Here is a 22,491-nt window from a genome sequence, read left to right as displayed (position 1 = left end):
ACCATTTGAAGGTTTTTGTTGATGAGGCAGTCGACAGGAACATCAAGTACTACAAGGAGAACAAGATGATCATGACATCTATGCTGGGTGGAGAGTCGGATGCTGATAAGTTGTCAGTTGCTGCTGCTGTTGTTGCTGTGTTGTTGTTGTTGTTGCTGTGTTTGTTTTTTGTTGCTGTGTTTGTTTTTGTTGTCGATGTTGTTTTTGTTGTTTTCGATGTCATAGTTATATGTTGTTGTCGTGATTGTTGCTTCAGTTTCTGACTTTTATCATTCGTGTAGTTTGTGGTTTTTGTTGCGTTGTTGTATTGTATGTGTCTGTTGTTATAGGCCTAAAGGCTGTCAAACGTATAGCAACGTATAGCATTGGACTTTCTTCTTTGTCGGATTATGAATGATTTTTCAATAATAATTTTTAATTTACTGGAGATTTTGTGCCATGGTTTGAAATGGCTTGACTTATTCGTTGAATTAATTCAATTGATTTAGTTGTAACAAAATTTTTAATTAATTCATCAATCAGACTGACATTGGAGCACATCTTCAGTAACATCGAGTCATGTGATAATGACGTTAGTCACTATCTCTTTCCCCTCTCTCCCTCTTTCTCTCTCTTTTCTCCCACTATCTCTCTATCTTAATTTCTGCCACTTCTTTTACTTTCTGTGATTGAGTTATTATTTAAAGGTTAAGCGTTATCGTCATTTCTACTGCTATTATTAGTATTATAACTGGTGTTATATTTCATTATTAATTACATTTATATTACTACTAGTTAGTATTGAGACTGCTATGTTTAGTAAAACAAGATGGCTGATATTTTCAATGGTCTATTGTGGGAGCATCTATCTGAATGAACATTTTGATATGATTCTGTTTTGCTTTTTAACTGGTAAAGGAATGTGGAATGGAAATATGTTTTTTTTTCCAAATTTGACGAAATGTTTTCCAACCCAGATCATCAAAAGGCAGTCTCAGTTTAGATACCACATAATACAGAAATTTATTATATTGGGCAGAGTTGATGGTTAGTTGGTTGGTTGGTTATTTGATTGATTGGATAGCTGGTTGGCTGATTGTTTGGTTGTTGGTTGGTTGGTTAGTTAAAAACTTGAGATGTTACATTCTAAAATTTAGACAGAATATAAACAAATGAATACAAATTATTATTATTATTTTCTAAAGTTCTGATTGAGTACATGAGCAGTTGGTGTCTGGACAAAACGTCGCAGGCCCACCCACAACTCCTCAAGTTCATGACACATCTGACTCTTTTCTTCAGGTCCTACCATGCAAGATATAGAGTTAGCTACATTTTTGTTTGTTGCTTTGCCTGTTTGTTTGTGTTTGTCCGTTTGATTTTATGCCTGTCCGTTTGTTTGTGTTTGTTTGTTTATATTTGTTTGTTTGTTGTGTGTGCATGTATTTGTGTCGTGCAAATGTTTACCTGCATATATTTCTGTCTCTTTCTCTCTCTCTCTCTCTCTTTCTCACTGTGTGTTTGTGTGTGTTTGTTTGTGTGTGTGTGTGATGTTTATTTATTTAAATATGGTGAGATGAAGTGCTGGAATCATTTGGTTGACATTGTTTTGGATTTTGTGAAGATAATGCATAAATTTACGATTGGATGGCTGAATAGATGGATAGAGATATCTGGATGGATGATTGAATAGATGATTGGAAGGATAGACAGCTGAATGGATGAATGAAGATGGACGGGTGGAATGATTGATAAACTGGTTGATGGATGGATTGATTGATTGATAAAAGTAGATATGCTAATATAAGTTAAAATAATTTTGAAAACATTCACAAATAAAACTTGCCGATGCGGTGGTCATTATTTAAATTTTGTTTAATTCCAAAATTTTCTCTGCTTTCGTGTTCTTAATTGCAAATAGAAACTTAATTAAGATTATCAGATTACCTATCGCTCAATGCTTCTGGCTGTCCATAGCAAAAGATATATTTCACAAGTAATATAGTTACTATGTGCATAAATGAGAGATGCGTTGACCTATATGAAAGTTCATCGTTTAACTTTAATGACCTCTCTTCACAGGCCGAACATGAAACTACAATCATAAAAAGCTACGTTGAATATCTTATCGGAGACAACCAATCGGAGCTGATTGCAAAGTACACGTCATATCTACCACGTGACTTACAAAATGTTCTCTACGCTAAATTTCTAGAAGGTCCGTGATGTGCGTGCATATTGTATTTGTATGCGCGTGTATTGTACGTGTGTGTGCATGTATGTGTGTGTGGTGTGTGTGTGTTTTCTTTACATATTACTTTTATGTTAATCTAATATTTTAGCCCATACTATCATCGCCTCTGCGGTTTTTATGAACACGATTTCCTTTTGAATAACCAACGAATACACTGTCATAGACATGCCTCACCTTAAAAACGAATATTCACATAATTTTGATCCATTCCATCGTACAGGTGTCATAGAGGTAGACAAGAGACAACACAGCTTGCAGCTGGCCAGTGAATTCGGCCTGGACTTGAAAAGCATCATCATTCTTGTGGTCAACAACATTTGTCGTAGGGAGCCATTCCTCGAACCTCTTATCAATACTGGGTTTGGTGGACCCGGCCAGTTGATGGAGACTGTCACTCAGGTTTGGCTTCTCTCTTTGCTTGCCTGTGTCTGTTTGTGTCCTTGTGTGTGTTTGTGTCTCTCTGTGTTTTGATGTCTTTCATGGTTTTGATTGTATTGCATGTAAATATATTTACCTGAGTAATAAACTGGTTAGATTGTTGTGTTATTTATTTTTATAAACTTAAAAATGTACAAAGGCTGACATGAAGAAGATAGATTGCATAGGCTGGCTGTTGTTTGATGAGGATTGGAGATTGGAAGCCATCAAGCATTCCAACTTCTTGTTCAGAGTTTTCATCTGTATGTTGACTCGTTTTGTATGTTTTTGTTTGTTTTTGATGTAACTTCCTCAACCATTTCATCATTTTCGATTTGTTTAAATAAAAATTTGCGAATGTAGCAGCGATGATAAGACCAGTTGATAACTTGAAGTAATGGAATGTTGTAGGCTCTAGGAAGATAGAGGCATGTGACATACTGATGAAGAAGTTGCCCATCGATTCCATACAAGTCATCGTGAATGCCTTTGAATCACCTGATGTATGTATCTCTTTCTCTGTTGTTCTGTCTGTCTGTCTATCTGTTCACTTATCTGTCTATCTGAATGAATAGATTAATCGACTGAATGATTAAAAAATGAATGAATGAAAGAACTTTCTGAATGATTGAAAAGAATAAATAAGCAAGTGTTTACATAAATGGTTGATTGGAAAATAGGAAAAAGCGATAAATGAGTAATTAGATGGAGGAATGAATGAATGAATGAATGAATGAATAAACGAATGAAACAAACAGGTGGACAAATTGCCTGCTCATGTTGACAATGCAATAAGAGAACACATCTGCATCAAGATCTATTTAGTATGTTTGCTTTTGTACATACTTTTGTAAACATTTCTTATTTATTAACCAACCTTGTTACTTCGTTTGCGTGCCTACAAAATTAAATATTCTATAAATTATAATTATTAATTAAAATAAAAAAATTCTAATTTAGAGTGTCTATCTAACCAACCAACCAACCAATAGCTGACTCTTACTATCTGACCAACCAACCAATCACTGATTCTTACCATCTGACCAGCCAACCAATCACTGATTCGTACCGTCTAACCAACCAACCAATCACTGATTCATACCGTCTAACTAACCAACCAACCAATCATTGAACAGGAGGCCCAGGAGCGTTTCTGTGAATGGTTCCAATGGCTGCATGGAAAGCCTAGCAAGCCAAAGGGCCCAGGTCACATGGGGTCAACATTATCGGAGAAGATGTTACATGAGAGTAACATGAAGATGTATGAAGAGGATTTGGAAAGATGGAATAAGACTTTGTCTTCCTTTGCTCAGGTAACCATAATTTTAATTATAATTATTATTATTTTTGTAGTTATTTATATTTATTGTTATTTATTGGGGATGACTGGTTTATACCGTTAATTATTTGTTAGCTGGTTCTCTCACTCTCTTTCTCTCTCTTTCTCTCTCTCTCTCTCTCTTTATAAATTTCAGATTGCATCTGAATTTGTACTTATGAATTTTGCTGTAGGCTTGCATTCATCTGTTTATGAAATAGTTTTATCTGCTATAATTTTAATGATTCTTTTACTTTCCCATTTTATTTTTTCTTTCAATATTTCCAACAGAAAGCAGTAGAGAAGATAAAAGATGTGCTGACGTTTGTTGACGGTGGCTGGATGGTTGACCAGAGGCAGGTTAGGTATTTCTCATTATTTGAAATGCCTCATCTTGAGGAATGGCTAAGTTAAGGACGATTTTTTTTTATAACAGGAGACTGATTTATTTTGTTTTATTTGAATCATTATTTTACACTTTAATACTATTAGCTTTTGTTTTACTTGCGAATGAACTCGGCTGCTTCATTTTTCTATTACACTTGTTGCTGGGAGCACATACATACTAATCTTTGCCATTTTAATTTCTATTTTCTCACAATAGCCATCACACTGCTAGGTGTAGTAGATCTTGTGTGAATGAATCTTACTGATCATCAGATTTCCAAACAATATTTCATTCATCATTTGGCTATCATTTTACAGTAGTTTCACCATCGTTACGCCATATTTTCACCATGATTTTGCCACCAATTCACTACAAGCAATTGTTATAAATAAAAATATCGCTCAACATGAAACACTTTCACATTGAAGGACGACGAGACAGTTGATGAGATGAGGGTACAGCAGATAATTCTTCTGAGACAACTCTGCCTACCTGCACTCTTTGTACTCCTTCAGAAGATCTACCACACCATGAACATGTATAAGGAGAGCATGCAACTCATCGATCTTCTCATGTCTCAGCAACACCAACTCTATAAAGTAAGGTTTCTTTTCAAATCATCTTAATTCACTCATATGTAGTAACTCTACAAACTAATATTGCTATTTATTTTTATATAAAATTTTTTGTGTATCGTGTTGACACATTGTTGACTGTTTTTTTTTTAAATTTTTTTTTTGTAGATAGATGCGTACATTGAAAGGATGTTTTTTTGTATATATTTTATTTCGTAGTGATAACTAAGATGATATAAAACTAACAATACGTCGTCATATGAACTGAACGTTGAAAGAGTGTAATTGACCTTTAACCATTTTTATTGACCTTTAACGTTGCAGGTATTTAGTCGGGGTGAGTTGGAAAAGTATGCCTACGAAACACTGGAGTCGTCCGTCTCATCTCTCCATCAGCAGCTAGACGTACTCGGATATCCATAAATGATTTCATCAAATTAATCTTTCAACTGTTTTTACGCGTTTCTTATATTTTTGTGGTTTGGATACTCTGACGCGCCCACACCTGTAATTTGTTGTAGTGGCATATGTATATATGTATTAAACGTATGAACATAAAAACGTTTAAAAACGAAAATGAGCTTGTTTCATATCTTCGGTGTCTTACGGTTCGAGTCGTGCCTTTACTTCATTATCAAAATGTTTCGACTATTAGTTGGACCACTGAAATAATTGTCACCTGTATTAGCCTTACTCGTTTGTTTACCTTATTTTCGCTTTTGAATGAATTTGAATTTATTAATTTAAATCGAGCGGTCGTCGATTTAAATATTAAATTAAACATATATCTTAAAATATGGCGTTCGAAATGCTTCACACAACTTTTTTAATTTCTACGTTACTCGGGTTTGCTTCCGCACAAGAAGGTAACTGCACACTTACCTTTTATTTCTTATTAGTTTTACTTTTGATTTTACGGTCGGTAATGGCAAATGTAAAATATTAAAAAATCGTTGATAGTAACCTCATTAAATACTGAATAATGAATGAACCATCATAACGTCTGCAGCAATCTCCGTGCACGAGCGAATGAACGTTTGGCTGTACAGTGGCCTGGCCTTCCTAATCCTTATCGTCACCATGATCGTCCTGCTCATAGTACAGCATTGTTCAGGTTATCTATGTGGCGGTATGAAGAAGAAACTTGACATCAATGTCCAGAATATGACCAAGGCATATGCAGTCTACCAGATGCCATCTTAACTTGTTTAGCTCTCTGTTATTGTCTATATTATCATTAACTCCCACTATTATTCTATTATTATTAATAATACCAGTTATCATCATCACAGGCTTTATTTCATAACAGAATGTTTACTTTGACTATGTTATGTTGTCATTTCATGCCAGATTATTATCAACACAGTGAACATTTTTATTATGTTTGACGTTTTCACTATGCTCATTGTTTTTTTTTGTACTGTTTTATTATATATGTGTGTGTGTTTATGTGTATGTTTATAAAAGCTGTACATATATGATTCCTGTAATGAGACTAATGCCGGTTTGGTTAGTTTTTAAGTTTGAATTTTGAAATAAAAACGAATTTATAAAATTTATTCAAATTTTTAAAAAACTAATTACAACTTGGAAACTACGTAAGAAAATAAATATATTATTATACTCAAAGAAGAGTGAGAATATATACAAGTAAGCATACAACGTACATATACCGCGTAGTTATATAGATACAATACAACAGCAATGACAGTGTAATACGTTAAGTTACAAGGAAAAATTGTGAATGATCAATATAAAAAAATTTGTGACCAGCATTTTTACTGTATCGAATGTCCGGACATTTCAAATTAAATTCTTCGTGTGAAAACTCTAAAACACAACAAATGATAGAAACATCACAATTTATAAAATGAATTTAAATTAATAAAAACGAAATTGTAAATGAAAACTTATTTTAACTTCATTGTCACCAGAAAATTGTTTGCACAAAATGGACATAGTTTCGTCGAGATAGTCAGATGAACTTCGAAGAAATTTAAATCAATAATTTTATCTTATGGCAACAACATTAACCTCAATTTATATCCAACTATAACGAGATGATGAAAGTATCCTTTCACGTATGTAGAATAATGTAACAAAAAGATTTAACATCACCATCTAGAGTCACTCATCCTCATCATTTCACCATTCACCATCAAAACCGACATCGCCTGTTTTATCATTAATATCAATACTATCATTTCATTACCATCCAACTAATCATCAACACCAAAAACAGTAGTAGTTCTAGTAACATCTGAACCCATACGAATAGACATGATCGCTCATAAACGTACATCATATCGCATCATCATCATCATCATCATCATAGGATGTTAATAAGATTTCGAGGATGGTACAAAAATGGGCGGATCAGTTGAATGGCTTGTTGAAGGTTTAAATTGTATCGATTAAATCGTGGATTCGTCTTTAAAAATAAATTAAATAAATAGAAGATAAACTAAAAAAATAGGTTGAATTTCTTTTAAAAGCACAAATTGGACTGGAATGATGATAATTAACATCTTGTCCATATAGTACGTTTATGAATGTATTTTTGTATGTATAATGTATGAATGTGTTTTAAAGCGTGTGCTAATGTGTATGTATCGATTCATATCCCATGTTACACTCCAAGTAATCCTGCCATGTATTTATGTAGAAAAATTTTGCATATGTCTATCATACTTGATGAACGGTAACAACTATAAAATAACGACTCCACTCGTAAGAATGTAACCGATTAACTTAACTAATGTAATGAATGTAATCAATCAATCTATCAATCAATTAATTAATTAATTAATTAACAAACTAATAATAACTTAATTTGATTACCAAAGTTGAAATTGAAAAACACGAAAAGACGCCATGTAGAGCACCAACGAATGTTCAAACATTCCTCCGTTATAATATAATGAAGCTTAATTGCATCGCAGAGACAACAATTGTTATCTGTTAATTATAATTAAACAATAAAACTCTTTTTAATCTAACTTAACTAACGTGTGTGACGACAATGACGACGATAATTATATATATATATTTATATATATATAAATATATACATACATATATATATACATACATATATAAATATATTAACAGAGAGAGAGGGAGAGAGAGATTAACACAATTAACAACATATTAATAGAATGATATAAACATGTCAGTTATTTATTCTCGATTTATCAGCGCCTCAAATATTTATTTAATTTCAGCCATCGTACTTAATTTAAATTCAAAATATTAGTTACACACGCACACGCACACACACACACACACACACACACACACACACACACACACATTGAAAGCACCTTATAACATATATAAGTGAATCCAAAGAGACATAAATGAAATTTCACTTCCAGGTGTTTGGATAAATAAACATTGTGGGATTTCAGAAGTTAGGTAAGGAACGGTTTAAATATATAAGAAGGCATCAATTGTCAATGCATCCGATGATCAGCCATGAATGTAGATACATAACATTCAGCGAAAATAAACTCCAAAATAACATTTAACGACAGAAAAAACAAAACATAACCAAACTGACTTAACTAAAAATAACAAGCAACTAACATTTAAAAACTTACAATAACGATTGCCTTTCACCGAAACAACAATGCGTAACAGCAGCAGGCAAAACAACTGATACAAACCAACAGAACTGCATACCAAATTACAACAAAAAAGTCGACATACATAACCCACGAGCAACAAATAAACCGAATGCTTTACTTTTTTTCTATTTTAAAAAACTTCGAATTTACATAATATCCTATAGCTTCATTTTCAGACTACGTATTTAATAAAAATTTAAATTGCATGCCGTTTATATAAGACAATATGGAAAGTTTTATATTTAAAAGCTAAAATTATATATATATATATATACATATATATATATACATATATATTCAATTGCATATTTAAGAAATATTATTATAATTGATTTGCTTAATTAACCATACTGCAGCTATTATTAAAATGAATATTCAGATTATTATATTATAGTTATGAAAAGTTCTCACAATCCAGAAACCAAAAATCTTGGTTACTTGGTTAAGTGTGCAGAGCGCAAATCATCGACTTTAATAAAATGAAAAAAATTTTATAAAAAAAACACTTTTTAATAAACGGGAAGTTGAAATGGTTGCACTTTCCATTCGAAACACGACTCGATAACGAAGCATAAGACAGATTTTTACTCATAAATTATAGACATTTATATAATACAATTGACAAAACACAAAACACACACACACACACACACACACACACACTACAATTGAAAACACAATACACACAACATGAAGTAACCAGACTTAATTCATTCATTCATTAAAAATAGTTATTACATTTTCGGCTATTCAGCTATCCCGTTTCCGTACAACTATCAAGTGTACAATTCAGGTCGGCTATTGACGATGTAAACGTCATTACGGCCATCATCATCGGCATTATCATAATTAATTACCATAAGTAATTATCATTCGTCATCACCGAATGCGAGCGGCTGAATCAATGTCTATCCATACTATGGACCATCACCATACATATGACGAATAGCATGCATTCAGAGAGCTGCATAGCTTCTCTTTTTCCTCTTTGTTTTTTCCTCTTTTCTTTTGTTTGTTCTTCCTTTCTTTTAGAATGTTTTTATTGAATCAAAATGATATACATCTTGATATACATCTTGATATATGTCTCTTGATATACGCAACTTGCTCTCCAATATTATCATTTCTGATCAGCCCATGGTTCTGTTTCTTTAAATCTAATAACATTCACTTACCAAATATATATGACATTCTTCATTCACTCCATAACTAATCTATACATTTTCTTTATTGTCTCTCACCCACTTTCTCCCTTTCTCTCTCTCCCTCTCTCTCTCTCGTCCTTTTTCTCGCTCTGTCTCTCTGATTATAACAAGCAAACAAAACATGGAGCAATCTAATCATTTCCTGCCATTCAAATTCTATAAATCTCTACGATTACTTGCCCCAAAGTTCTGAAAATATTCTGTAGATTTCATGAAAACAATTTTACAACTAAATAACCAAAGAAATCAATTCCAATAAAAATCAATTACATTTAATCTTTTTAACAAATTACAACAATAATTTCAGTTAACCAAATTACTTATCATCCGAGAAACTCCAACTGAAAAATGATCACAAAAACAAATCAAATAATGACAAGCGAACATTAACAACAACTAAACACACAACAGCTAATAAAAAAATATAATAATAATGACAATTTAAAAAATAATAGTAACAATAAACAACAATAATACAAATAACTAAAACCATGCTAATACTGGGCAGCATAATGTAATTAATCTACATGGTGGTATCTCTACTACGTACGATACGAATGAACTTTCTAAAGTGAATTTAAATTTTTGGACCTTATACGTGGCTCATAAGCTTGGAAAATAATAATATACATTCACTCACTCACTCACTCACTCACTCACTCACTCACTCACTCACTCACTCACTCACTCACTCACTCAATCAATCACTCACTCACTCACTCACTCAATCACTCAGCCGTCAAAGACAGCCAACCAATTAATACCAATCAATCATATTCTAACCGAAAGGACAAATTTGACAGTGTGGAAGAAATTTTTTGAAGAAAAAATACACTAAAACATTTTAATGGGAATCGAATTTGGATCTACCTCAATTAAAAATGAAGAAGATGTAAATTAATTTAAAAAGATAATTAAAATTTAATTGGCTACAGTAAAAAAAAAATTCATTCATGCAACTAATATCATCAAAGTTCTCACTTCACCAGCCAATCAATCAATTTAGATTAAAACAACTAATTTATTAATCAATCAATTAATTAATTAAACAATTAATTAATCAATCAAGTACAATCAATCAATTAATTAATAATAAAGTACAATTAAAAAAAGCACTAAAGTTAGAGAAGGAGACAGATAAGAACGAAACAAATTGAGTAGAAATACGTAGGAATCTAATAACAAGAATATAATTTGGATCATAGGCAAAAAAAATGGAAAAGTAAGATGGCCGTTGATGACTCTGTGACAGGAGAGGGAAAAAAAGTGAAATCAATAAATGAATTAAGATTAAAAATTTTTGCCGAGACAAACGGACACACACACACATCACATACGCACACATCACCCACACACTCATCACACGCGCACACACACGCACACAAACACACACATCACAAAAAAAAAACAAAATCCAGCATTTCAGATCATTTGCAAAACAGGCACGCACATATTTGCAGGTGTTATGTGTTGGTTAGAATTGTTTGAAAATTAAAAGTCTTTCTGAATGAAATTTAAACTGATTAGTGTAAGTTAATCTAACCATAATGTCATTTACAGATGAAAACATCAATCAATCAATCAATCAATCAATCAATCAATCAATCAATCAATCAGCCAACCAACCAACCAATAAAAAAATCAATCAATTAGAAAATCGTAAAAGCCCTCTCATCAATCGACCACAATAATTCGATCGATGAACTCCATGAACCTCTTAGCATACTGATCAGGTTTAACCGTTGATATCTCGGCCCCGGCGCCGTGCTTCATAGTTTTGGCTGCCTTCGCCGTTTTCTTCTTAACCCCGTATCGAGTCAGGATGTCGATAAGTGACATGAAGTAGATCACTGGCTGTGGACTTTCTGTCGCGGTGGGTGTGATGTGGTGATTGTTGTGGCGGTGTTTGGCGAGTGTGGTGATTGTTGTGGTGGTTGATGTTTCACTGGTTAGCTGTTCGAAAAAGTTAAATCTTCTTAAAAATTCAACCCACAGCAAGCAAACTAATAAAAATTCAAAATCAAAATTACTAAAAAGCGAGCTTACTGTCGTTAGATTTGATTGCAAAGTAGCCGGGATCATTCTGATCCGGTTCATACTCGTAGACGTAATCTCCGTCACTCTCCGTTCGAATGCGAGGTGAGGACGGAGGTGTGGTAAACATGCTGCTCTGTTGCCACTGGCGATGGTCCGGCTGGTCCTGGATCGATACCTGCTTTTTTAAAATACCACTCTTCATCTCTCGCTGCTGTGGTGGCTGTTGTGGCGGCGGCGGCAATTCGTTTGTTTCGTGTCGTTGCTGTTGTGGTGGCTGTTGTTGTGGCTGGGTCTCTTGTTGCGGTTGTTGCTGCTTTGGAGTTTGGATGGTTTCATTAGTGACGTCGTTAGCGTTGTTTTCGTCTTCCTGTTCCAAATCTTCATCATCCTCCTCTTCATCGTCCTCGTCCACGAAATTGGAAGGATGATTAACTTCGTGTATGCCGACCAGCAAACTGTAATCCATCAGATTCAAACTGGCCAGGAACTGATGGTCAGTACATTTGTTACGTAAATATCTTATCAGGGTATGTGAATTTGAGCAATTAAAAATTTAATCAGTAACATCTAAATTAATGACGTCAATATATTTACTTATATACTAACAAGCCAACAATATAAACGTTGGTAACATTTTATAAATGGACGCTAAATCGGCCTTTGTATTGAAAAATGTATTTCTTTTCAAATTCTAATTCAGTTATCAAAATTTACATGCTGTAAAAGTTTCTGCATTTGACAGACAGATTCTGATTTTTTAAAGAATAAAAAAAATTTCTAAATAAAATTAACGGTAGAATCAGCTTCAAGGATCTTGATGAGTTTGGCTTTGTCGTCCTTATGAATGTGTATGGAGGTCTTCTCACTGAGGAAGTCGTTGTCCTTTAAAGTTGGCAGTTCTTTGGCCCTTTCCTTCTCACTAGCCTGCCGGGCTACTGTCGAACCCTACGTTGTAATGGATGTGATGTGGTGTGATGTGGCTGTTAAGTTTGGTGAAACATGCTGGCGAATGAGGTGATGTTAATAAATGTTACGATATTCTATTCACGATCGTTAAGGACGATGACAAACGTATTGTTAAATAAATCTCATCAAACAAACCACACCAACAAAAAAACAATAAGAAACTACTGAAACCAACACACCCAACAAAAACAGCAACAACAGCAACGGCAGCAACAACAACAACAAATAAACAATATGATTCTCACTTTGAGATCGTACTTCCTATGTATGTTGAAACCAGCCGAGAAGACATTCTTCATGACCATAACGTGATGAGTGTCAGTATCGTTGATACATATCTTGTACATGCCCAGTATATGGGGAAGTCTTGTCTCCGCATGGTGCTCTACCACATACTGTTGTTTTTTCATATAAGTGTTTAGAGGTCAAGACAATAAGAAATATAAATTGTATTTTCATGATTTAAAAGATTATTTATTAATAAATCATAACATAATCATCAATTATATTACGCCATATTTTATTATAGTATAGTTTTGATACGCAATCATATTTTCCTAATATGACTATTAATTATACTGAACGAAAAATACTTTGACAACCTTTCAACATTGAATTAAATTTGTTGGCCAGCCAATAATGAGATATCAAATGTAATAAAGATACATAACCGAAAAACAGTATAATGAAAATTTCTAACACAAATAACAAAACATCTAAAGATTAATTGTATAAAAGTAATAATAATTTAATCTCTGTAATAAAACACAGGCAAGGCATGACAAGACCCCAACAAAAGATAACAGCATATGCTCATTAAACTAACAAACATTTGATATCAAGAATTCCTTCCATTCAACAAAAATATCATAGAAAACAGATAAATAAACAAGCAAATTTATACAAACACACATACAGACAGACAGACTCAAATAAACACACACATACACAGAAAGAGAGAGAAAGAGAGAGAGAGAGAGAAAGAGAGAGAGAAAGAGATACATACAAGGTAAATATATGTGTAACTTCTGTAACCAAAATTTTAGATAAAATGAATGTAGATGATTTAATATCTGAAGGAATGATCATTACATGAACATTAATGAAACTAAAGATAAAATAATTCAGGTTGGAAATAAAAAAAAATTCTATGTGCATTATTTTAATTCGTTTTCATTGTAAATAACAACAAAAACAACAACAAAACAGCAACAAATATAGCAGGAAATCTACAATAACATCAACAAACAACAACAACAGCAACGGCATTAACAACAACAATCCCATCGGCAACAAATAACAGTAACTGTTCATTTATACAATGTTGTATGTAGTATTAATTTATAACCAAATCATGATTTACATCATTCTTCTATGCTGCTTACAACAATAAGAATGAAACCTTTTGTTTCGAAATAAATAAATAAAATTTTATTACAAAAACAAAACATTTTATTCTTAAAAATCTGCTTTAATCTTGAAATTAAATTCAAATTTCTTTAAAACCTGTTACAAATTTAAAATTAAAATTTTCAATTTAGATTCATAAAATGAATGAATTATTAATTGTTTTTCATTATAAATTCGTTTGAAAAATCCAAATGTGTCATCAGGGTCTATTAAAGTTACCAGGAAATAAAACTTTAATTAGTTCTTCTTGTGAACAAGAAAGACAAAAAATAGTAAAACATAATGACAGCAATTAGTTAGATCATTACATTATTATTAATAATAACAACAATTAACAAAAACAACAACAACAAATAGAATGCATACAATTTCAGCAAACCAATAAAAGTTCATTACATAAAATAAATAAATAAAACTGCCAAAGTAATTAAAGAATCTGTGAAGTATAATATGATAACAATATGATGATGAGGATATGACATATGCTATATAACAATAAACATACACACAACCACGCCACCATCAACGTTATCATTATAGCTACTATCATCATCCTCATCATCATCCTCATCCTCATAATCACAATGACAAACGAGCATATACAGAGAGTTTAGTTTATCAATGGTGAAAGCATTAAGTTGTCTTTAAAAAACGAAATGAAGAAAACTTAGAAAACTCGAAAAACTGTTTTTCTTGATTGATAAATGATAGAAGCACTATTCTAGGGATACTACACACACGCACGTAAACACTACACACACACACACACACACACACACACACACACACACACACACACACACACACACACACACGACACAATAACAACAACCTGGTGGTAATCTTTCAGGATCCTGATCATTTCGGCGACATCTTCAGTGGTAATCGTTTTCAGGATGTACTTCCTGTCATGGCTGATCAGAAACCTGGCACCACTTTTGCCTGGTGAGTCGATATCTGTCGGGCAGTGCTTCACCAAGGAGTTCTGTTCAAATTAGTCAATAAATAGCTTAAAAAATAACTATGGTAAAATGTCAAATCAACTTTTTAAGGATTGTATGTATGTATGTATGTATGTATGTATGTATGTATGTATGTATGTATGTATGTATGTATGCAAACGTCATTTATTTTCATATTTCACATATCTCTCTCTCTCCTGTGCATTCGCGTGCGTGCGTGAGTGTGATACGCTGTTCGGAATATTTGTGGAGTATTTATGTTACATCATGATGGGTACATAAATTAAATTAAAGTACAAACAACTGCACTGAACTATTTTAAGTTAGCAATGTTTGATGATGCACTCTGACGAACTCACTTCACGTCATGAATATTCAAAATAATCATCAGCAGTCTCCTAACAGCAACAATAACAATACAACAATGAAATGATAATAAAGCAATGTTATTATTATTTATAAAACGCCTCTTTTTGTGCAAGCCCGCAAAAGTACTATTGAAACTACACAAGTATGTATCTCAAGAATCTATGTATCTATCTATCTATCTATCTATCTATCTATCTATCTATCTATCTATCCATCCATCCATCCATCCATCCATCCATCCATCCATCCATCCATCCATCCATCCATCCATCCATCTATTTGTCTGCCTATCTATCTGTCTGTCTGTCCTTTCGTTTGCCCATCCATCTATAAAAAATAAGAAAGAAAGAGAAGAAAAAAGGCACATTACTTAAAGAATCACTTGATAGTGACAATATTAAGCGCCAACATCTGGCAGGCTTATACTACAAGAAATGCAAGAAGAGATAAAAATATAAATTATTATTATAAGTAGTAGTATCAGTAATAGTAATATTAGTAGTAGAAGCAGCAGTAGTAGTAGTAGTAATAGTAGTAGCATTAGTATTATTAAACTTTATATGTACATGTATAAAGACACATTACAAGCATACATAAAACATGTATCTTATAAAGATATATAAAAGTATTTATATAACAGAACTGAACTAAAGTTAGAAAAATTGATGTAGTGGTGGAGAGGTATAAGACATGAAGCTAATGGGATTATAATGGAATAACGTTTAATTTTAAAATGGATTAATTGATTTACGTAATACCAAAGGGCAACGCGCAATGGTGTAATGGTAAAGTGCGTGGCAGTGCTACTGCAGTGACTGGATTCAATTGCTCAAAGATCCGCACATATAACATGCAATGTGTGTGATGCGTTGTTTCACGTGTGTTAACAGGCACTGTGTGATTGTTGCTGATGCAGCTGGAAAATATCGAAGAGAGAGAATTGTATCGAACTGCAATAAAGTCATTCATCCTCTCCTGGCGCAAATATGTTCAAATATTTTTAAGTAGAATGAAATATGATATTTTTCCTCTAAAAACTGATTTTAAAATTATTAAAAACCAAACGTACTATTCTAATACAAAAAAGCCAAATAGGTAGCCAACTACTAAAAATATGTAACTGTTGTTTTTTTCAACAATTCAACAAAAAACACTAGTTTAATCAGCTGCAATGCAGAAAGAAAATAACACAGAGAGGAAAAATAACAATAAATTTATTCATAGCAACCCGCAATAAGAATGGAAATAAAAATAATGTGAATAACCTCTCAAATAGTAATTATGACTGAGATGAAGAATATAATTAACCAGAGATAACTGAGTTAACTGGTAACAAGGAAAGTTAGGGAGAGAGCGAGAGAGAGAAAGAGAGAGAGAAAGAGAGAGAGAGAGAGAAAGAAAGAAAGTGGAGTGAATTAAAGTGATAAGTTGATTTGTAACAGAAATGTTGAGAGATTTCAGGATTGAGAAAAAAAATTTCTGCTGTTTTGAGAAACCATTTGTTTCTTTAAATAGTGAGTGAATGTTTATATGTGAATGCTAGTAAGCAGGCATGTTGTATCTGTGCCCGTATGTTTTTGTTTGTGTGAGAGTTGTATGTACGTGTATGCGTGCGTGCCTGTATATATATATGTATATATGTGTGTGTGTGTGTGTGTGTGTGTGTGTGTGTACGTGCGTGTAATAAATTACAAAATTTTTAAAAATAGACAGAGCAAAGTTACAACAACAGGATCTCAATTGTTGTTTAAAGTTTCAACTGCAATTCCTTATTGGAACTTTTTAATTCGCAAGTAATTATTTAATAAATACATATTATTATTATTATTATTATTATTATTATTATTATTATTATTATTATTATTATTATGTAGTAGTAGTAGTAGTAGCAGTAGCAGCAGCAGTACTAGTAGTAGTATTAGATACGTTAAAATAATTTTTTATCCTCATATTTTATAAATTTGAAACAATAAAATGATGATGATAATAATAATGATCGGAAAACTGAAAAATCAATACCATTATGTAACTAACGCTCCTTTGCAAATTAAATAAAAAAGACACATTACAATTATTAACTCATATTGAAAATCGTGAAAAGTTATCAAACAACAGTGAAAGAATAAATGAATGAATGAACGAATGATCAAAAGAATGGACAAATGAATAGAAAAATAAACGAATATATGAGTTATTCCCTTTAACAAAAGAGTGAGAAAGAGAGCAAAAAGAAAAACGTATACACAGCAAGTAGATAGATTGATAGAGAGAGAGAGAGAGAGAGAGAGAGAGAGAGAGAGAGAGAGAGAGAAAGAGAGAGAGAGAGAGAGAGAGAGAGAGAGAGAGAGAGAGCCTATACCCGCTCACTCCATCAAATGAGAGTGAAATGACATAAAAAGTAACGAACCATGTAACAGTCTTCATCAACAGAAAATCTCTCCCTTAGATTCCTAAAAACCAGTGGACACCATTCTTTGAATTTGAAATGGCTCGGCATATTCTCTCTGGTCGATTGACGATTTATTACATTTTAATTCCTTTTTATCTTTACAAAAAAAATTGGTTAAATAAAAAAAAATATTAGACTGCTATTATTATTATCATTATAATTTTTACTAATATAATTATTTCCACTATCACAATTATCATCATTATCATCTCAGTCATTATAGTCAGCCAGCCACATAGCATTTTATAAGACAACGTACCAAGAATTGAAATATATATATATTGTCAAGTCAGTAATAAATCAGTCAATAATTAATTAAGTCAGTAACTAATTAAGTCAGTAATGAATTAAGTCAGTAATGAATTAAGTCAGTCAGTAATTAATTAATCAATTAATTGATATGGCAAAGGATTACCAAGAAGTATTTTTTAAAAAAGTAACATAAAATCAACTTGTTAAATAGATGGTTGTCTATTCTTATCTTGGAGTAGGCCTTGAAATCATCTGGCATGAGCATGACAGGCGGATTAACCAGGCTCAATTCGTTTATCTGTGAAAAACAATTATTACACAATAATAATGATGATGATAAAGTTCTTGCTTGGTGGTCAGGTTTTAAAGTTGTATGGAAATTAAGGCTTGATGTGTATTTATAAGTATTGAGACAAAACCTATTGACGATAACTATACTCATAATGACGATAGCTATATTAATAATAAGAAATTTTTTATTTTTCAAGTTTTATTCATCAAATCAAGATTAAATGGAAAATGAATCAAATAAAATTAAATAAGATATGGAGAACAGAAAATGGCAAAACAGGCCACCAGTTGATTATACTAATAATTATGGTAGTAATAAGAATAATAATAGTTATACTATATATATATATAAATATATATATATATATATATATAATACTAATTATGGTAGTAATAATAATATTTATAAAAATAACAAGAAACCAATCAAATGTTTATTATTATTAATATAAGAGCAGAAATGTATTGATGATCCATGATTCTTCCAAATGTAGTTACCCTGAATGTGTATACATAAAGAATGATGTGAGTAAAGACATGGTGTCAAAAATTACCATGAAAAATAAAGTGATTTTTTTCTATTAATAGTATATAAAAGTCCAACAAATTATTCAAAACAATGGAAAATGGAAAATTAATTAGTGAAAAAAAAAGAAAATGAATTATCTAGCAATAGAGAGAGAGAGAGAGAGAGAGAGAGAGAGAGAGAGAGAGAGAGAGAGAGAGAGAGAGAGAGAGAGAGAGAGAGAGAGAGAGAGAGAGAGAGAGAGAGAGAGAGAGAGAGAGAGAGAGAGAGGAGAGAGAGAGAGAGAGAGAGAGAAGTGAATAATTAGTATAAGAGTAGTCATGCATTTATAAAAGAAAATAAAATAAATTCAGAAAGACTAAATAGAAGACACACACACACACGCGCACGCACACGCACGCACAAACACACCACACACACTCACAAATTAACAGATATGTACAAACACCTACACATACACAGCACCACATACATAAATAAATTTGCACACAAATCTCTCTCTCTCTCACTCTGTGTGTGTGTGTGTGTGTGTGTGTGTGTGTGTGTGTGTGTGTGTGTGTGTGTGTGGTGTGTGTGTAAAACATGGGATAATTACACAAGCCTATTTCTTGTTTGCCTGGTACATAGAAAGAGCTTTTTAATTATTTTATCATCTTTGTTATCTTCTAATAATATGATACAGTTGAAACACATCAAGAAGTAATTAATTGCATACATAATCACCCTACCTCTTCTCATAATTTTGATAATAATTATTTAATTGTGATAATTATCAATAATTATTCTTATTGTGAAATTATTTAGTAACAATCTTTTAATATGGTGGAATTATTTTATTTCAAGACATGAAAAAAGCAACAGACAGAGAGATTAGTTGAAATAAATTGTAAACTGCAAAACCAGATGCCAAAAAAATCTCGAATATTAAAAATAATATGACAATAAGAAATTATATGTTATGATATTTACTTCACACAACAACACAATACTAAACTAATCTGCATTACACATTATGTACGTAATATGTAATATAGAAATTGATGAATTAATGAATTGATGAATATAGAAATTGTTGAATTAAAAGACAAAATTCAAAATTTGAAAATAAATGGCTGCTTATCACAGATATAAAACTCTATGCTTCTGACATTTTTATCTCTGCCAGAATATATAAAAATTTTCTAGACTTTCCACAAAAAATTGAACAAGCCTATATTTATTACTAACTTTATTTACTTTACTTTACTAATAAACTTTATTTACTACTATTAAAAGTTAAATAGCTGGTTAAACTTTATTTCATCAAATTTTTGTATTACAAAAAGATATACCTCACTGAAAAATAACAAAAACTTTTGATTTAAAATTTAAATTAAAAAGTTATAACAAAAGAATGTTGATCTGATTTCTGCAGTTAGAAGACTTTCTATATTGTTTACTATATTCTATAAAACATCAATTAAGCAATTAAAAAATGTTATTCATTATTTTTTGTACACTAAAAGAGACAGAACAGAGAAATCAGAAATGAGATAAATAAATTGATAAAGTAGATTACAACCTCTAATCGAAATATAAAATTGGCATTTAGCATTAGACATTAGCTAGAAAGAAAGATAAGAAAGACTGTATACGACAAGGCTGGGCAAACTTTTTGCTCTTAGGGCCACATTGGAACTATTTTACTTTTGAAAACCACATATGTACTTGAAAAGCAAACTTTTTCGACCCGGGGGAGAATTTTTTAAAGATTTTTGGCTCCTTTTTTTGGTCAAAATGTCTGGCTAGTGACATTTTTTGGGCAAACAAGGCCTTGCGAGCTGCATAAAATAGCTTTGCAGGCCGCATGCGGGCCATAATTTGCCCACCCCTGGTATAAGAGATGATCCGATGACAGATGGTAAAATAAATAGATGATAAAATTGTCAAATTTTATTGTGAACAATTGATGTATCATTAAATTTCTATCAGTAAATGAAAACTTGAATAAATGTTAAATTTAAAATAAAAGTTTTTTAATTAAATATTAAAAATTAAAACTTAAAAAGTATTCTTCTTACAATTATTATTTTATTAACCTTACTCTAACAAATATTATATTGTAAAAATTTACCAAAATTAACGAACATCATGAATGAAATAAATTAATTTAAAATGGATGCCAACAAAGTTTGAACAAACCGAGTGATTGACGCCCCACATGATTATTCCTAGCAGGGGCTCCTTGGCCCTGAAAACCCTCAACTTCTGGTGCACCGCCTTGATCCGCTTCTTCTTTTGTTTCGTTGACACTGATTGTATCGACGACATGATTTTAAAATAAATATGGAACTTCAATTTATTTTCACTTAAATAACTCTAAACCACATATAAAACCTATAATACCGAAATGATGAAAAACAAGAGCGATCGCATTGAATACATGATACCGAATAGAGATGTGCAACTAGCCGATACCGACTGATTAGACCGAAAAATAAAATCGACTATATATGGCTGGATCATTTTCGCTAATTATTACATATTTATATAGTTTATTGTTATTGGATACCATATTTAAATTTTTAAATAACACCAATATGTTTTCCACACTATCGTACGCACAGGAGGGCAACAAAAGGAAGAGGCAAAAAAAACACAACACAACTAATTTTCTGCCGTTCGGAAGATGGTGGTGTTGCACGAGTCATTAAGTGCTACGTTTGAAATGTTATAATTGTTAATTAATTTTTTTTAATTTTCAATATTAAATCCCGAAGTTATTTTTTTCATCGTTTTAATATGGTAAATTCAGAAAAAAATTTTTTTAGCTGGTCTAATGATCTCAGAGCAGAGGGGTGGTTGTCGTTATCGTCAAATGATGATCGGATGGCAGTGGAGAAGATTTCAGAGGTTGGTGGGAACACACTCACACCCACCCACCCACACACACACAAACAAACACACACACACCACACACCACACACACACACACACACACACACACACACACACAAACAAACACACACACACAGATGGTAAATTCAGAAATTTTTTTTCTAGCTGGTCTAATGATCTCTCAGGGATGGTTGTCGTCATCGTCAAATCATGATCGGATGACAGTGGAGAAGATTTCAGAGGTTGGTTGGGTTAGGGTTAGGGTTATAGAGTTGCACGGTTATTTAGATTTTGCACGGTTATATAGATTTATATAGAGTTGCACGGTTATATAGAGTTGCGCGGTTATAGAGAGGTGTACACGGATTTTGTTTTGTTGTATATGCATATACACATTTTGCGGTGTATGATTGTTGCATGGCTACATTTAAATTAGTTTAACTGTTGATTTAATTAATCTAAATTAGTTAGTAGTATTGGTAAATTATTATACTTTGTAACCGATTACTTCTACACGTTTTTTAAATATTATTTTTAGACTTATTTGTTAACATAGTCATGTATTCTAACATGTTTAAGTTTATTAA

The 22,491-nt window shown here is 32.0% G+C and overlaps 2 protein-coding genes across 2 annotated transcripts in view; one reads left to right on the top strand and one right to left on the bottom strand.

The window, feature by feature from the left end:
* The window catches only part of HELRODRAFT_189911 (hypothetical protein), a gene marked incomplete at its 3' end in the record, with an annotated part of 8,788 nt that extends 3,478 nt beyond the window's left edge, over positions 1-5,310 (top strand). The window contains exons 8-20 of the mRNA XM_009033251.1: positions 12-112; positions 523-571; positions 957-1,026; positions 1,185-1,303; positions 2,062-2,197; positions 2,454-2,632; positions 2,811-2,913; positions 3,062-3,153; positions 3,409-3,474; positions 3,787-3,963; positions 4,260-4,328; positions 4,785-4,955; positions 5,256-5,310. Coding sequence (XP_009031499.1) covers positions 12-112; positions 523-571; positions 957-1,026; positions 1,185-1,303; positions 2,062-2,197; positions 2,454-2,632; positions 2,811-2,913; positions 3,062-3,153; positions 3,409-3,474; positions 3,787-3,963; positions 4,260-4,328; positions 4,785-4,955; positions 5,256-5,309 — 1,386 coding nt within the window. The remainder of the gene's footprint in view (positions 1-11; positions 113-522; positions 572-956; positions 1,027-1,184; positions 1,304-2,061; positions 2,198-2,453; positions 2,633-2,810; positions 2,914-3,061; positions 3,154-3,408; positions 3,475-3,786; positions 3,964-4,259; positions 4,329-4,784; positions 4,956-5,255) is intronic.
* Positions 5,311-11,439: 6,129 nt separating this feature from the next.
* On the bottom strand, positions 11,440-21,337 carry HELRODRAFT_156183 (hypothetical protein; the record flags this gene model as incomplete). Its single annotated transcript, XM_009033250.1, has 11 exons — positions 11,440-11,630; positions 11,812-11,935; positions 12,146-12,289; positions 12,595-12,747; positions 13,014-13,163; positions 15,011-15,163; positions 17,917-18,013; positions 18,411-18,508; position 19,537; positions 19,756-19,757; positions 21,209-21,337. The coding sequence occupies 11 exons, from the start codon at positions 21,335-21,337 to the stop codon at positions 11,440-11,442; spliced, it is 1,242 nt and encodes a 413-aa protein (XP_009031498.1).
* Between the last annotated feature and the right edge of the window lie 1,154 nt (positions 21,338-22,491).

This window comes from Helobdella robusta (genome assembly GCF_000326865.2).
Source record: "Helobdella robusta unplaced genomic scaffold HELROscaffold_9, whole genome shotgun sequence".
NCBI lineage: Eukaryota > Metazoa > Annelida > Clitellata > Rhynchobdellida > Glossiphoniidae > Helobdella > Helobdella robusta.
This window is presented reverse-complemented; position numbering and strand designations above follow the sequence as displayed.